The following is a 17,704-nucleotide window of genomic DNA, read 5'->3' as shown; positions in this document are numbered from 1 at the left end:
GCCACTCCCCTCCTTAAACAGTTCAAGGGCATCTCATCACACAAATCCAAAATCTTCCCTGGGGTTCCCTAGGACTTCCATAATCTGGTCCTGCTTGGCTCAGCAGCCACATCTGTACCAATTTTCAGTCAACTCACTAAGTTCCAGCACCTTGGCCTCCTTACTGTTCTTGGAAGAACTGAGGGTAACTCTGAACTCAGGGCCCTTTGCCTGTTGGTCTTCTTTGCCTGGAATGCATCCTCCATCATCTCTTTTCCAACTTGCTGGTCTTGGCAAAGGAGGCGTTCATTGAGCACACCAAGGTAGCTCCCCTCTCTGGGTCGCCCTGTTATTGTGTGGGCAGGTGGGCCAGTGTCAAGACCTTAGTAACATCCAGAGCCCTCCAAGATGGAGGTTTGGAGGGCTCTGGGGCTAATACTTCAGAGGTATAGACATAAAATGTCATATAGAAAAGCATATCCACCAATACATTCTTGTCATGACCACAAAGAGTGAGCGGGGAAACTCTATGGAAGAAGATGTCTAGAAGGCAAGTGAATACATTCTGGGTTATTTGATTTTGGTTTCTGTGAGAGAATAAGACTCTCTGACAGCTTAGAAGGGAATCTCTGCACATTTTCCTCTGCCAGGCATGTCTGTACCTTACTCATTTCTCCCACAATGAAAGAGAAATGTCCCTTCTGATAGGTCTGAACCTGAGCCATTGATGGGGCCACTATTACTAATGGATTGGGCTGCTGTGCTTGGCACCCTTGAGTCTGCTGGTACCAAGGTGAAATTTTGGGACGATTCCAGGGCCTTGCTAAGGCTTTGGTACTGTGCTTCTTGCTTTGACTTGACCTTCAATATTGATATAGTCATTTTGATTCCTATTTTGAGGTTTCCCTAACTCTCTTGGGAACATGGTGTGGTGGTAGGGAACAGAAAAGAGCTTTGAGACAGATGGAGAAAGCTGATTGGTCAGGCAGGACTCAGGTTTCTCTTGGTCTTGGCCAAAACTCTGTTAGAGAACATCCCAACCTCACTCTTAATTGTTAAGGATTAAAAATATGATGCGTGTCTTAGTATGTTTAGGCTGCTATAACAAAATATCATAAACTGAGTAGTTTATAAATGGCAGAAATTTACTTCTCACAGTACTGGGGGCTGGGAAGTTCAGGATTATGGCTGATTTGGTGTCTTGGCAGGATCCGCTTTTTGATACCTTTTCTCTGTGTCCTCACATGGTAGAAGGGGCCAGAGAGTTCTCTGGGACCTCTTAGGGCATTAATTCTGTTTATAAGGGCTCCACCCTTATAGCTCAATCACCTCCCAAAGACCCTACTTCTCAACATCATCACCCTGGAGGTTGACATGTCAACATATGAAATTTAAAAGGACACAAACATTCAGACTAAAGCAATGTGTGAAATTAATTTCTATTTAGAAAATGCTATTGAATTAAGCACAGAAGGTGGTTGCACAAATGGATTTTTAGAAATAGGATGATGCAAGGATGGCAGCTCTGTTGCCTGGGAAAGGCTCATGTGTGACTCGCCACTCTCCCTGCTAGGTGGAAAGAATTAGAAAACGTGTGTTGAGAGTGGCAGGGGATAAACATGAAACACAGAAAACACCGACAGGGAAATCCATTAATCATGTTTGTCTGTGATCACCCAGGAAGAAACAGGTATCTGTTCTTTGTGGCAGTCGCTAATGGAAGAGACTGTGCTGTGATTTCACGTTTGAGATTGGAAGAGGAAAGGGGACAGATAGCAAATGATGCCACAGGAGAGGTACAGTGCGTGGGCTGAATCATCAAAGTGACATGTGTTTGCTAAACGTGGCTCAAGTTAGGGGCTGGGGTGGGCATGTCTGTGCAACTTCCGTATCCACTGAGGACCCACCTTGAGGCAGCTCTGTGCTGGGGGCTGCCTGTGCACAGCCCACCCTATGGAGCCCACAGTCTCCAGCGGGGAGAAGTGGGGCACAAAACCATCAACTGGGCAGTGTGACAAGTGCCGTGGAAAGCAAACTACATGAAGCAGAGACTGTGTAGCGGACTTCTGGGAGGGCCTGGTTCCATGGGAGGAGGGTCACAAGAAGAGGGTGACTGATACGATTTGGATTTACGTCCCACCCAAATCTTATTTATTTATGTATTTATTTATTTATTTTGAGACAGAATGTCACTCTGTCACCCAGGCTGGAGTGCAGTGGCATGATCTCAGCTCACTGCCATGTCTGTCTTCTGAGTTCAAGCAATTCTCCTGCCTCAGCCTCCTGTGTAGCTGGGATTACAGCATGCGCCACCACTCCCGGCTAATTTTTTTGTATTTTTAGTACAGATGAGGTTTTACCATGTTGGCTAGGTTGGTCTCGAACTCCTGACCTCAGGTGGTCCTCAGGCCTCCCAAATTGCTGGGATTATAGGCGTGAGCCACGGGACGCGGCCCGAATCTCATTTGAAATTGTAATTCCCCATATTGGGGGAGGGGCCTGGCAGGAGGTGACTGGATCATGGGGGTGGATTTCCCTCTAGCTGTTCTCCTGATAGTGAGTTCTCTCACAAGATCTGGTTGTTTAAAAGTATGTAGCATCTCCTGATTTACTCTTTCTTTCTTTTTCTCCAGCCATGTAAGACATGCCTGCTCCCCTTTACCTTCTGCCATGATTCCAAGTTTTCTGAGGCCTCCCCAGCCAGGCTTCCTGTACAGCCTATGGAACTGTGAGTCAATTAAATCTCTTTTCTTTATAAATTACCCAGTCTTAGACAGTTCCTTATAGCAATGTGAGAACGGACTAATACAGAGACTTTCAGTAATACTGACCTGGGAAGTGTTATTGGTTAAGGCTCCAGTTTGGAAAAAGCTCAAGGGTCAACTGGTGAGGGCAAATCGACTATACATTCCCCTGCAAATTCTTCCCGCTGGGAACCCACAGGGCTGAATTGCCAAGCTCTGAGACCCACTGGCGTTTGCAGGTGAGTGAAGCAAATGTGCATTTGCCATCCGCCCACTTAGTGTCCCAGATGTGTTTTCTAGATCAAGGCTCTGCAACTTGTTCTCTAAAGGGCCAGGCGGTAAATATTTTCAGCATTGTGGGCCACAGGGTCTCTGTTGCAGCTGCTCAGCACTGCAGTTGTAGCAAGAGAACAACCATACACTATACAGAAATCAACAGGCATGGCTGGTCTGGCTACAGACATTAGTTCTAGATCCTTGCGACTCACACCATGGGCCCTGACTCAGTATTGTCAGCATGTCCTGGTGCACCACTGGTCTGCAGCTGGTCCCGGTGCACCTGAATTTCCATTCATAAGGTAAATCCTAACACAGATTCTTGCGTGGCAATGGGTTTCTTTAATCAGATTGCTTTCTTGGCAGTGCTTTACTGGGAGTGGGGGTTCGGATGAGGGAAGGGCGAAACTCATTTGGAACTTGGAGATCACGGAAAGGTGGCTCTGAAGGGGGTGAATGGGGACTGGGCATGCCACTGGAGGGTAGCCCCTGGGAAAACACTGCGACCTGCAGAGGAAAAAGCTCTGGGAAGTGACAGTGGAGCCAGGTGGAAGACAGGAGGGTGCCAGAAGTAAGTCGTCCCTAAGCAGAGTTTGTTGATTGCTCCTTTAGGAGCCAGGCACTGTCAGGACAGGAGGGTGGGATCAGGAGATGGACATGAATCTGACCCGGCTTCTTTGAGGGAGCCTGAAGGTAAGGAGGGTGAGGCATGGGTGAGAGTAACGTGATGCTGTAGTTGTCAGCAAGCAAAGGCATGATGTAAAGCAAGCAGAGCCATAAGTGACAGCAAGTGTGCGCGAGAGTTCGTGGAGGAGGTGGCGTCTAGCTTGGGTGGGTGGTGCCATGAGCCCCAGAAGACATCATGGGAGAAATGGAATTGGCCTTTGAGAAATGGGAATTTTAACATGTACAGATGAGCGCTGAAAGGCATCCCCAATAGAGAGGACAGGACGAATGAAAGCAGGAAAGTGGAAAATCAAAAAGTGGGTATGAAAAGGAAAATACTGGTTTATTGGCACCTGTGCGTGTGTGCTGTATAAAGGTTTGAGTGGTAATGTGAGGGAATGTTAAAGTGTCTTTCTCTTGATGAAGAATTTTCTGTACTTTTTCCTTAGTGAATAGATGGTACCTTAGGAAATACAAAATAGTAACAATAATCATGTAGATTGTGATCAAGTTAGGTAGAGTCTCGAATTGCCAAGCTAAGTTTGATTTCATCTGTGGGCAAAGTGATTTCATCAAATGGTTGGTGTCCACCAACCATTTCTGTGTTTCTAATTAAACTTGAGTCTCTTCACTCTAAGAGGAATGTGGCCCATCCCACCCAACCCTGAAGTAAGAACAAAGTGGTGAGAAGGAATGTCCAAGAAATAGTTTATTCCAAACAACAAATGCCAACTTGAACAGAACCAGAAAATCTGGTGTTCCTAGGGCAACTTCCAGCTCCTGCCCCTAATTTGTGAACTCAGCCCAGTAAAAAAAAAAAAATCTTAAGAGCCTCCAGGGTCACAGTGAGGAGAGGAGCAGGCCCATTATTTCCTGGGGGAGGTGGGGAGCAGGTTGGTTATTGATGGGGACATGAAGTAAAGTGTGCAAAACAAGCCGACTGACGAGGACCACACAATCCAGAAATAGCCTCAGTTCAAAGGAGGAAAACAATGACTATTTCTTTTTTTAAAAACAAAAATATAAAACCTCACCATACATTAAAATGTCTTTTAATAAATCTAAGAGATGACATGGACAGCCCCAAGGATTGAGTAATCATGTAAAAAGTGAACAATGGAAGGTGGATGAAAAAATAAAAACACAATCGAACTTCAGCAGGATGTAACAAATATCAAAGACTCCAGGAAGACCATTTGGAAGAATCCTACACAGGAGGCTTGTTTGCACAGAAAACTGACTGGCAGGTGAGTGAAGGAAGAAAGTATCTAAATAATGATGATAATTACGCTGACAAAAAAGGCCATTCAATGAGTCATCCAATGCTTGCGGTTACACACAGGATCTTCTTTAACTCTATAACTCCCCTGCAACGTTAGTTTTACCATCCTCATTTAAAAATGAGGAAACTGCCATTCAGAGCGATTGCATGCTTTGCCTAAGGTCTCCCACTTAGTAGCCAGCAGGGCTGGATTCTCAACACAAACCTGACTCCAAAGTCGAAACTTTCCCTGCTTATCCCAACATCTTCCAGTTCAAAGGCAAGCTTCTCCCTGAGCAGATCGTAGTTTGCTTTTTGTGTGAACCCATTTTCTTCCTGAAATAAACTTTCTAAGCACCCATGCTTCCTAATGTATAAAGAGGGAGCCGCCCCACCAATACAGATGGGGTACTCTCTGTAAGAAGATGCTGACAAGCTGATTTTACACCCTTCCCAGGAGAGAACACCCTGAAAGCCGGTAGAGTTGGAGAGTTCTGCTGCAGGTCTGGGCTTTCGGGCCAGTTGGATGGGGTGCTGATTACACTCTGTAGGAGTAAGCCGACTCTCATCTGAATGGACACCTGTGTGCCATCCCAGCACAAAGGATATGGTGGTGGTGAGGACTGCTGAAATTAGAAGGCTGGTCTTCTTAAATGAGGGGAGGAGCGAGACCACAGCGCTGAGACCTTGGGGACAAGGCTGGTCTCCATGCTGCACCATCTTACAAGGTCAGAAGGACTGTGGCCTGCCAGAGAATGCACATGAAGACACTTCAGGTTTTGCTTCAGGATTTGGGAGTGTTGTTTTCACAGAAGGGACCAAAATATCAGATATTTATTTTGCTGTCGGGGCGGTGTTTTTCGAAAGTGCTCTCTAACAAGCTAGGATGTGCCAAATTGCAGTCATGATGGTTTAATTGCTTTGGGGAATGGGGGTTCACTTTACATATTAAGGTTGCATTTTGCACGTAAAAATGACTTTATAAATATCAGAGGTTTTTCATGTTTCCTATCTAATTGGGCTCTCCCCATAATCTTGTAATTTGAAGTGGGGCAGAAGTGTTTCACCCCTTTGGCAGATGCAGAAAACTGAGGCACAGAGAGGGCGTGACTTGTCTGAGGTCACACAGTGAATCAGTCATGGAGATGGGACCAGAACCCAGGCTTCCCAGCTCCAAGTCCGGGGCTCTTTCTGCATCTGATGTTTTCAGGGGCAAGACAGGGACCTTCTGGGCATAAAGAGGGGCTCTGGGTGGGCAGGGCGGAGACGAGTGCAGTCCTGTTGAGCAGCAACAAGTGTGGGCTTAGCTGCTGCAGCCGCGGGTGCAGGTGGTGGTGAGGAGGTTGTTGTTACACCCGTCCTGAAGTTTGCTTTGGGCCTGGCCTCCAGCTCGGCTGTCGGTGTCCAAGAGCTGGCTGCCCTGTCCCTGCTGCCTCCTAAGCCTGCAAACAAGCACAGATCTGAGTTAGTGGTGCGGCACGGGGTTGTGGAGGCACGTCCAGGAGACACACTGGGCAGGCAGTCAGCTCAAACCCTCCCCTGCCTGGAAGGATTGATCATTAAGGCATCCAGGGTGCTGTGGACTAGAGCCAGATGGGCCTGGGATCAAAGCACAGCTGAGGCACACTTGGGTGGGTTACTTAATGCATAGACCCTCAATTTCTCTGTCTATAGAATGGAGATAATAATTCCCATCCTGTGGCTCCTTGTGATGCTTACTTGAGATCATATATTTATATTTTTGTTTGCATCATATATTTATATTGCCTAGGCTCACAGTCAGTAAAGGTGGTGAGTCCCAGCTGTCATTCATTCAGTATATATGTATTAACTGCCCACTAGTGTACCAGCCACCATGTCTAGGAGCAGGGGATCCTCTGGCAAGCCAAACAGTTATATTCTTTGTCCTCAAGGAGCTCAATGTCGAAAGGGGAGACAGGCACTAATGAAAGAATCCCACAAGTAAATATCCAAACAGTTAAACACAGACTTACAAAATATCCTATTACAAACTATGTTGAGGGGGTGTGATTCCGAACACTGCATTTCCTAGCAGTTGGCCACTTGGTCACCTTTCACATGTTGGAAGATGTCAGTGTCCCTCTGTTTCTGATCTTCAAGCTAAAGTTCAGTCACTATACCACAGCTGTCACTGCCTGTGGATGGCGGCAGCAAGTACGGAATGGAGACATTTAAGGAGGCAGTGAGAATTTTTAGAGCAAGGAAGAACTCAACTCACATCCTGGCTTGCAACACTTTCTACTTGGGTTATGTTAGCCAAGTTGCTTTATCTTCTTCTTAGCCTCAGCTTTCTTATGTAAAACTAGGAATTATATCGTTCACTTTGCAGGAGGCTAAGGGGATCATAGACAATACGTGTAAAATATCTAGTATAGGGCTGGGAATAATAATAATTACTCTTAGTTCTACCCTGTTCTGAAAAAGAGGTTTTAGCCTGAATTTTAAAACTAGTATGTTTCTTTCCAACAGATTGCAGAGCGGGTTGTCAACACCTGTTGTCTTGATTTAAATGAAAGAGCTGTTTCACCCAGCAAGCCTCTGTGTATGCTTGTTATATGCAGGGTCCTCAGGGTTATCCTGAGATGACTACAACAGTCTATGCCCTTAGACAGGTCATGGTTGTGTGTGTGAATGTGAGTGTGTGCAAAGTGGGAATGCCTAGTGTTTGCAACAATGCTGGTACTTGTATAAGTCCTTCAGATAACACTGAAATACCAGCAGCAACACTGTGTTTCATAAGACAGTGAATTGGTGGTTCCTTCCCCCAATGCTTCATGCAAAGGCCCAGGACCAAGGTGGGCAGTTCCTCTGCCACCGTGGCTTGCAGCTCTCCAGATAGGGCAACTGGGAAAGGTGGTCATGGTTAAAATACATCATCCTAGTGAAGTGGGCAGGAGCCAGAGGACAGAGCTGGGAGGCTCCATTCGGGTTGAGGCCTTGGTGATAGGATATTTCCTCTTACCCTCAGTTGAAGAGGTGGCTTATCATCCTTCTTAGTAAAAATATACTTTATTTTCTGTCTGTGTTGGCATTTATTTGGACTTTTTGCCTTCAGCACTTGTGTTTAATTGGCTTTTGTGTATTTGATATTAGACCAGAACATTCACAAAATGGGGCTCTCAAAGTTCAAAGGCAGGCCAACATATTTTCTGGGACTCCAGCTGGTAACATGTTCAAACACTGCAAGGATTATTTAAAGAGTCTGCGTTCTTAAAACTGAATTAAAATACCATGACTATAAAATCATGGATTTCAAATAAGATATGATACCTCATTGATATCTTGAGGCTAAAAAAAAAGAATTGTTCAGTACTCAAAGATTGCCTTACTACAATATACTGTCTTAAAACTAGTTGAAATTCTTTTCTCTCCAGAGCTCTTCCCATCCTTCTCACAATTTCTTTTCTTTATCCTTCTCTAAGCTAAACTCTCTTTGTCCAAAACTCCTTAGCTAGTCTGACATAATATCTGTGAAGAACGCTTGCAAACCAGCAGAAATGAAATAAAATCACTTTGATCTTCATGCTGTTTTTTTTTAAAGCAAAGAAAAAATTTCCATGTAAAAGACATTCTCTTCATACTAAAAAGGAACTGCAACATTTTGATCTTCAAGGACAAAGACTTAAGACCAGGAAAATATGATACAAACTCTGCTATAATAAAATAACTTATCTTTTGGGCCTCCTGACATAATTTAGTCACATTATTCTTTGTCCAATTCAGTATATTGGCAACTTAAACTGCCTTACCCCAAATTTGGTTCACAGCCTTCATAAGACTGTCTAATAGGCCAGATGTGGTGGGTTAAACCTGTAATCCCAGCCCTTTGGGAAGCTGAGGTGGGTGGATCACCTTAGGTCAGGAGTTCAAGGCCAGCCTTGCCAACAAGGTGAAACCCCATCTCTACTAAAAATACAAAAATTAGCTGGGTGTGGTGGCACACACCTGTAATCCCAGCTACTCGGGAGGCTGAGGCAGGAGAATTGCTTGAACCTAGGGGGTGGAGGTTGCAGTGAGCCAAGATCATGCCACTGCACTCCAGCCTGGGTGGCAGAGTGAGACTGTCTTAAAAAAAAAAAAAAAAGAAAAAAAAAAAGATTACCTAATTAAAAAAAAAAATCTTAAAATTTAGTCTTACCTCATTTTTTTCAAAAAATAATTTGGATCCAACCATCATTTGTAAACTGGTGAGTTTGTATTACCATCCCATGACAAAATTCTAAAATAAAAACCACAAGATCTTCATTTGTATGTATATATATCTAGATGTGTTTATGTATATATACACGTATTACATTGTATCTTGTCTACATAATAAAATCTGATGTAGCCAGCCAGAAATCTCTTTAAGAAATTTTATTTTGATTGATTTAAAAGAGCACTCATATAAAATATACAGTAATTAATCAATTTTATGAAGTTCATGTCACTTAAGTAAATCTTTGGTAAACTAGTTGGTTGAGGCAGGGGAATCGCTTGCTGGGAGGTGGAGGTTGCAGTGAGCCAAGATCGTGCCACAGCACTCCAGCCTGGCAACAGAGCAAGACTGCATCTCAAAATAAATAAATAAATAAATAAATAAAAAGTAAATAAAATAAAAATAAAATTGTTAATGAAATAAAATTAAAATGTCTTCATAATTGTCTACATACATTTTTTTTTGCCTGGGTTTACTTGTCAGACAGTTTTATATTTTGCTTTTTCTATATGTTTTAAGATCATAAGGCTATGAACCCAGCCTAAAACAAAATGATCTTCCTGCAATTACTTGATGAATAGAAATAATTTAATATTGCTAATTTAATAAAAGCAGACATATTTTCTGAGTTATTGACAGGACACCATGCATTTAACTTTAGGGTTTTTGCTTCGGTAAACAATTGATATTTACAGGCTAAAAAATTATTAATAGAGAAATAACTTGAAATGATGATTACCTTTGTCTAATATCTCAATTCTCATAAGTAATTTAGGTAAGCTATAAAGCAGAAAAATGTAAACTGGACAAATGTCTATAAGTAAACTTTTCATGTGATTTAAAATCTTAAGGTTATGTTTAATTAATAGGTACTCATTAAATGTCTGGGTCATTTTCAACTAAGACTTCAAATTATAAACTGGTTCTCATTCACAATGTTGATACATGACAGACAATTAAAGATCTTGCTTCCTAGAGTTTTACTAAAATTCAAGGTTACTGAGAGTTAAAAATTTTAATTAATATATAAAATTTTGTATATAAAATATACAAAAATATGAAGTTTTTAATAAGAATTATAAGAAAGACATAAAATATGTTCTTTATTGAGAAAAAATGTTTTGTCTAATTCAGAGGCTATTTAAAGGTGGTTTTAAAATATAGATCTAACAAGAAAATAGAAACAAGATATAAAAGAATCAGTAAGTAGGAGAGAAAGATGTGAAGAAAGTTATAGATATGAAGGTAAATTTTTGGTAAGGAAGGTTGCAAAGAAAAGAGACTAATTTTGAATAAGAAAGAATCTTGTGTGGTAAATTTTTGTCCTAAAATAAAATGACTGAGTTATTTAAGGAGGAGGAGGCAGAAGACAAAGCAGAATATTTAAGGCATGTCATGCATGGTCTGTGTGAGTCACAGAAAGGCTTGTGAAAGGGAAATGTATGAAAGTAATGTTGTATGTGATCAAGTTGGCTACAATTAAAAGGAATTATTTGTGATAACCTTTCTAACAATTGAGCTTTGATATTCAAAATACATTAGCAAAAAACTACAAAAAAAAGTTCCCTATATTTAAATAAAAAGAAGATGTTTTTGAAGTATTGATCTGCTCTTAATAAAACTGCAAGATGTTTTTATTTTTAATTCTGGATTCCAAGTCCAGAGTGTTCACCATTACACCATACAATTTTACATTACTTTTTTTTTTTTTTCCAGACAGAGTCTTGCTCTGTCGCCCGGGCTGGAGTGCAGTGGCATGATCTCGGCTCACTGCAACTTCCACCTCCCGGGTTCAAATGATTCTCTTGCCTCAGCCTCCTGAGTAGTTGGGATTACAGGCATGCGCCCCCCCAAGCCCAGCTGATTTTTGTATTTTTAGCAGAGACAGGATTTCACCATGTTGGTCAGGCTGGTCTCAATCTTCTGACCTCGTGATCTGCCCACCTCAGCCTCCCAAAGTGCTGGGATTACAGGCATTAGCCACTGTACCCCACGAATCTTACATTGATTTTCAATTCTAAGGTATTTTTCTTATTTTTTTTTTGAGACAGGGTCTTCCTCTGTCACCCAGGCTGGAGCACAATGGAGTGATCTTGGCTCATTGCAGCCTCAACCTCCTGGGCTCCACTGATCCTCCCACCTTAGCCTCCCTGCCATGTTGCCCAGGCTGGTCTCGAACTCATGAGCTCAGGCATCCCAAATGGGATTACAGGTGTGAGCCATCACACCTGGCGTAAGATCTGTTTCTTCACAGTAATCTTATTCCTGAGATCTATTTAATTTCCCTAGTTTCAGGTTAAAAGTGCTGTTCTCTTCATTCAAAATGGTCATTTCATTCTTGAGGTAATGTTTTACTTTTGAAATTTCCCAGAGGTTCAACTTTTGCTATACCTCCCTGTATGTGCCTTCGGAGTCATACGTCTTTGACCTCAGTTTTTTCTCCCGTTCAGAAGGCCTGGGATGAGAATTTTTTCCTTCAATGTTTTTGTCAGCTCCCATGAAATCTTTCTCCGGTTCTAACTCTGCTGTTATGGCCTGATGCTGGAACATTTATCTGAAGGTCTAAAAAAGGCAATGTTTTTCTTCAGTATAACTTAATTCTGTACTCTTGGTTTTTCTTGATATGTCTGAGCTTTTCGTCATAACCAGAAACCTCAAATGTTGTTACTCAGAGCCATGTATTCCTCTGCTTAAGGTACTAGTTTTCTTGTTTACATTCCTTTATACTTTAAGTGTATACTCATATCATTGGATACATTATTTCTGTGTCCTATACTTCCAGGTTATCTAAATGAGCTTCCTATAAGGAGAAACAATCACACTGCAGAAGGTTTTTCTTTATCTTTTTGGTATTTGTCCTAAGAAAGAAAGATTTTATGTTTTAACAAGATAATTTTCTGTGTGGCCTTTATTAGGTTTTTATTGCATAAGAAAACTGAGCTTTGAAAGGGTTTGTAGTTTTCTGTATTGCTTTTGGAGTCTTTTGATTATCGCTTTGGTTAAGTGAATGACTATTATTTTACAGTGACATGTGATTCTGTTTTGATCAAATGTTTTGAGCCTTTTAAGATCTTTAACAAACTTCCCCATAATCACATCCTACATTAAGGGTTTTTTTTTTTTTTTTTTTTTTTTTTTTTTTTTTTTTTTTTTTACTTAAAATTGACTTTAGGGTTTTCTAGTTGGACGCCTGGAAGGTACCAAAGGATACATCTCTCATCTTGCAGAGGCAGTAAATGATTAGGTTTATTTGATAAATCATATAAGAAACACTGTCATGCTGTTGATATGAATGTTTCAATAATTATGTAAATTCATAGAAATCTGATAGGTTATCAGGCATAATTCTGGTTATTTTCTTAAAATTCTACATAGAAATATATGTGAGTATTCATATGGTAATATGGTTATTTGCATAAATCCAATAAAATTCTGCCTTCTCTTTATAGTTGAATACAATTTCAAACATGGGGTATGTTATCAAGGTTTTGACTGAAATGTCATATTAAAAATATGCACAAAGTACCTGATTTTAAGCATCCCCATCTTATAATGAGTAAATAACAATTGTCACTTCCTGGTGGGCCCAGGAACCTTAAGACTTGTGATGGTTAATATTGAGTGTCGACTTGACTGGGTGGAAGGATGTAATGTGTTGTTCCTGGGTGTGTCTGTAAGGGTGTCGGCGAAGGAGATTCAGATTTGAGTCGGTGGACTGGGAGACTCAGACCCACCCTCAATCTGGATGGGCACCATAAAAGCAGGCGGAAGAACATGGGAAGACCAGACTAGCTAAGTCTCCTGGCTTCCATCTTTCTCCCATGCTGGATGTTTCCTTCCCTTGAACATCAGACTCCAAATTCTTCAGCTTTTAGATTCTTGGACTTCCAGTTTTAGATTTGCCAGGGGCTTTGGAGCCTTCAGCCACAGACTGAAGCCTGCCCTATCGGATTCCCTACTTTTGAGGCTTTGGGACTGGGACTGGCTTCCTGGCTCCTCAGCTTGCAGACGGCCTGTTGTGAGACTTGGCCTTGTGATCGTGTAAGTTAATTCTCCTAATAAACTCCCCTTCATAAATCCTATTAGTTCTGTCCTTCTAGGCAGCCCTGACTAATACAAGACTCTAAGTAAAATCTAAAGTCTGCCTTGGTGTGGCTTCCTAGCCTCAAGAGACTTTAAATCTGAGATCCCTATATGATCACTATAGAGAAAAAGTTTCCAAAGAAAAACCATAATACACCTGTTAGTGGGTTGTAACTCTGTACATTGTTTTTGAATTCTTGTTATCTACCTATAGACTAGCCTAGGTCCTAAACTGGAATTCTTCCAATTCAACTTTCTTTCTTTTTTAAATAAAATTACTAAAATGAGACTTGCTTGTTCCTAAAGCCTGATACACTGAAACTAGATACATTTTAAGGAGCAGGTTTCATGCCTCATGTGTGGGCCACAAAGAAGGCTCACCAAGCTTCCTGATGCCATAACCAGAGACATTTAAACTGCAAACCAAAATAAGAAGGGCGTGTTTTCCACACTGTAAACAGCTTATCCTAAGGTGTCAGCACAAGACTCCATATCAGAATAAGACTCTTCCCCTCCCGGATGCTACCTTTTTCATTTGGCAGGATAATGCTGTAATTCACATTTCACAATAAGTAATTGCTCTAGGCAGCTTTGACAATAACCCTCGCACAGCTTTCTGGTCAAGTTATATTAGTGATTTCTTTTGTCCAGTTGACATTTTCTTCTTTAATTCAACCCAGTCATAAAATGTGACTCAATGGCTCCAACACGTCTCACCCAGTTTCCCCCACGGTCTTTTAGATTTTAGTTTTTTGCCCTTAGGCTTCGGCTCTGAGTTCAAAATCATTGTACAAACTAATTGTATTGTTGTTAATTATTTATCTTATTATAATTGTATTATAATTATTTTTTTATTTTTTTATTTTTTATTTTTAATTTTATTTTTATTTTTTATTATACTTTAAGTTCTAGGGTACATGTGCATAACGTGCAGGTTTGTTACATATGTATACTTGTGCCATGTTGGTGTGCTGCACCCATCAACTCGTCAGCACCCATCAACTCGTCATTTACATCAGGTATAACTCCCAATGCAATCCCTCCCCCCTCCCCCCTCCCCATGATAGGCCCCGGTGTGTGATGTTCCCCTTCCCGAGTCCGAGTGATCTCATTGTTCAGTTCCCACCTATGAGTGAGAACATGCGGTGTTTGGTTTTCTGTTCTTGTGATAGTTTGCTAAGAATGATGGTTTCCAGCTGCATCCATGTCCCTACAAAGGACACAAACTCATCCTTTTTTATGGCTGGATAGTATTCCATGGTGTATATGTGCCACATTTTCTTAATCCAGTCTGTCACTGATGGACATTTGGGTTGATTCCAAGTCTTTGCTATTGTGAATAGTGCCGCAATAAACATACGTGTGCATGTGTCTTTATAGCAGCATGATTTATAATCCTTTGGGTATATACCCAGTAATGGGATGGCTGGGTCATATGGTACATCTAGTTCTTGATCCTTGAGGAATCGCCATAGTGTTTTCCATAATGGTCGAACTAGTTTACAATCCCACCAACAGTGTAAAAGTGTTCCTATTTCTCCACATCCTCTCCAGCACCTGTTGTTTCCTGACTTTTTAATGATCGCCATTCTAACTGGTGTGAGATGGTATCTCATTGTGGTTTTGATTTGCATTTCTCTGATGGCCAGTGATGATGAGCATTTTTTCATGTGTCTGTTGGCTGTATGAATGTCTTCTTTTGAGAAATGTCTGTTCATATCCTTTGCCCACTTTTTGATGGGGCTGTTTGTTTTTTTCTTGTAAATTTGTTTGAGTTCTTTGTAGGTTCTGGATATTAGCCCTTTGTCAGATGAGTAGATTGCAAAAATTTTCTCCCATTCTGTAGGTTGCCTGTTCACTCTGATGGTAGTTTCTTTTGCTGTGCAGAAGCTCTTTAGTTTAATGAGATCCCATTTGTCAATTTTGGCTTTTGCTGCCGTTGCTTTTGGTGTTTTAGATGTGAAGTCTTTGCCCATGCCTATGTCCTGAATGGTACTACCTAGGTTTTCCTCTAGGGTTTTTATGGCTTTAGGTCTAACATTTAAGTCTCTAATCCATCTTGAATTAATTTTCGTATAAGGAGTAAGGAAAGGATCCAGTTTCAGCTTTCTACTTATGGCTAGCCAATTTTCCCAGCACCATTTATTAAATAGGGAATCCTTTCCCCATTTCTTGTTTCTCTCAGGTTTGTCAAAGATCAGATGGCTGTAGATGTGTGGTATTATTTCTGAGGACTCTGTTCTGTTCCATTGGTCTATATCTCTGTTTTGGTACCAGTACCATGCTGTTTTGGTTACTGTAGCCTTGTAGTATAGTTTGAAGTCAGGTAGCGTGATGCCTCCAGCTTTGTTCTTTTGACTTAGGATTGTCTTGGAGATGCGGGCTCTTTTTTGGTTCCATATGAACTTTAAAGCAGTTTTTTCCAATTCTGTGAAGAAACTCATTGGTAGCTTGATGGGGATGGCATTGAATCTATAAATTACCTTGGGCAGTATGGCCATTTTCACGATATTGATTCTTCCTATCCATGAGCATGGTATGTTCTTCCATTTGTTTGTGTCCTCTTTTATTTCACTGAGCAGTGGTTTGTAGTTCTCCTTGAAGAGGTCCTTTACATCCCTTGTAAGTTGGATTCGTAGGTATTTTATTCTCTTTGAAGCAATTGTGAATGGAAGTTCATTCCTGATTTGGCTCTCTGTTTGTCTGTTACTGGTGTATAAGAATGCTTGTGATTTTTGCACATTAATTTTGTATCCTGAGACTTTGCTGAAGTTGCTTATCAGCTTAAGGAGATTTTGGGCTGAGACAATGGGATTTTCTAAATATACAATCATGTCATCTGCAAAGAGGGACAGTTTGACTTCTTCTTTTCCTAACTGAATACCTTGATTTCTTTCTCTTGCCTGATTGCCCTAGCCAGAACTTCCAACACTATGTTGAATAGGAGTGGTGAGAGAGGGCATCCCTGTCTTGTGCCAGTTTTCAAAGGGAATTTTTCCAGTTTTTGCCCATTCAGTATGATATTGGCTGTGGGTTTGTCATAAATAGCTCTTATTATTTTGAGGTACATTCCATCGATACCGAATTTATTGAGCGTTTTTAGCATGAAGGGCTGTTGAATTTTGTCAAAAGCCTTTTCTGCATCTATTGAGATAATCATGTGGTTCTTGTCTTTGGTTCTGTTTATACGCTGGATTATGTTTATTGATTTGCATATGTTGAACCAGCCTTGCATCCCAGGGATGAAGCCCACTTGATCATGGTGGATAAGCTTTTTGATTTGCTGCTGAATCCGGTTTGCCAGTATTTTATTGAGGATTTTTGCATCGATGTTCATCAGGGATATTGGTCTAAAATTCTCTTTTTTTGTTGTGTTTCTGCCAGGCTTTGGTATCAGGATGATGTTGGCCTCATAAAATGAGTTAGGGAGGATTCCCTCTTTTTCTATTGATTGGAATAGTTTCAGAAGGAATGGTACCAGCTCCTCCTTGTACCTCTGGTAGAATTCAGCTGTTAATCCATCTGGTCCTGGACTTTTTTTGGTTGGTAGGCTATTAATTATTGCTTCAATTTCAGAGCCTGCTATTGGTCTATTCAGGGATTCAACTTCTTCCTGGTTTAGTCTTGGAAGAGTGTAAGTGTCCAGGAAATTATCCATTTCTTCTAGATTTTCTAGTTTATTTGCGTAGAGGTGTTTATAGTATTCTCTGATGGTAGTTTGTATTTCTGTGGGGTCGGTGGTGATATCCCCTTTATCATTTTTTATTGCATCTATTTGATTCTTCTCTCTTCTTTATTAGTCTTGCTAGCGGTCTGTCAATTTTGTTGATCTTTTCAAAAAACCAACTCCTGGATTCACTGATTTTTTGGAGGGTTTTTTGTGTCTCTATCTCCTTCAGTTCTGCTCTGATCTTAGTTATTTCTTGCCTTCTGCTAGCTTTTGAATGTGTTTGCTCTTGTTTCTCTAGTTCTTTTAATTGTGATGTTAGAGTGTCAATTTTAGATCTTTCCTGCTTTCTCTTGTGGGCATTTAGTGCTATAAATTTCCCTCTACACACTGCTTTAAATGTGTCCCAGAGATTCTGGTATGTTGTATCTTTGTTCTCATTGGTTTCAAAGAACATCTTTATTTCTGCCTTCATTTCGTGATGTACCCAGTAGTCATTCAGGAGCAGGTTGTTCAGTTTCCATGTAGTTGAGCGGTTTTGATTGAGTTTCTTAGTCCTGAGTTCTAGTTTGATTGCACTGTGGTCTGAGAGACAGTTTGTTATAATTTCTGTTCTTGTACATTTGCTGAGGAGTGCTTTACTTCCAATTATGTGGTCAATTTTGGAATTCCTGTATTATAATTTTTAAAGTTTACTCTTATTGCCTCTCCAATCTTTGTGATGCCAACTCTCCTAACAGAATCATGTTAACTCAACACTTCAAGATGACTGCTCATGCCCGTGGACTAATAAGATGGAAATCAATACT

At 41.0% G+C, this 17,704-nt stretch overlaps 1 protein-coding gene across 2 annotated transcripts in view; it reads right to left on the bottom strand.

The window, feature by feature from the left end:
- Positions 1-4,359: 4,359 nt before the first annotated feature.
- Positions 4,360-17,704, bottom strand: part of STK32B (serine/threonine kinase 32B) — a 411,092-nt gene continuing 397,747 nt past the window's right edge. For both annotated transcript variants that reach the window (XM_050792141.1, XM_050792142.1), the window contains one exon: positions 4,360-6,368. In XM_050792141.1, coding sequence (XP_050648098.1) covers positions 6,230-6,368 — 139 coding nt within the window. In that variant the 3' untranslated portion in view covers positions 4,360-6,229. The remainder of the gene's footprint in view (positions 6,369-17,704) is intronic.

Source organism: Macaca thibetana, chromosome 5 (assembly GCF_024542745.1).
Source record: "Macaca thibetana thibetana isolate TM-01 chromosome 5, ASM2454274v1, whole genome shotgun sequence".
Taxonomy (NCBI): Eukaryota; Metazoa; Chordata; class Mammalia; order Primates; family Cercopithecidae; genus Macaca; species Macaca thibetana.
The sequence above is the reverse complement of the archived record's forward strand: the minus strand, read 5'-3'. Positions and strand labels throughout refer to the sequence as shown.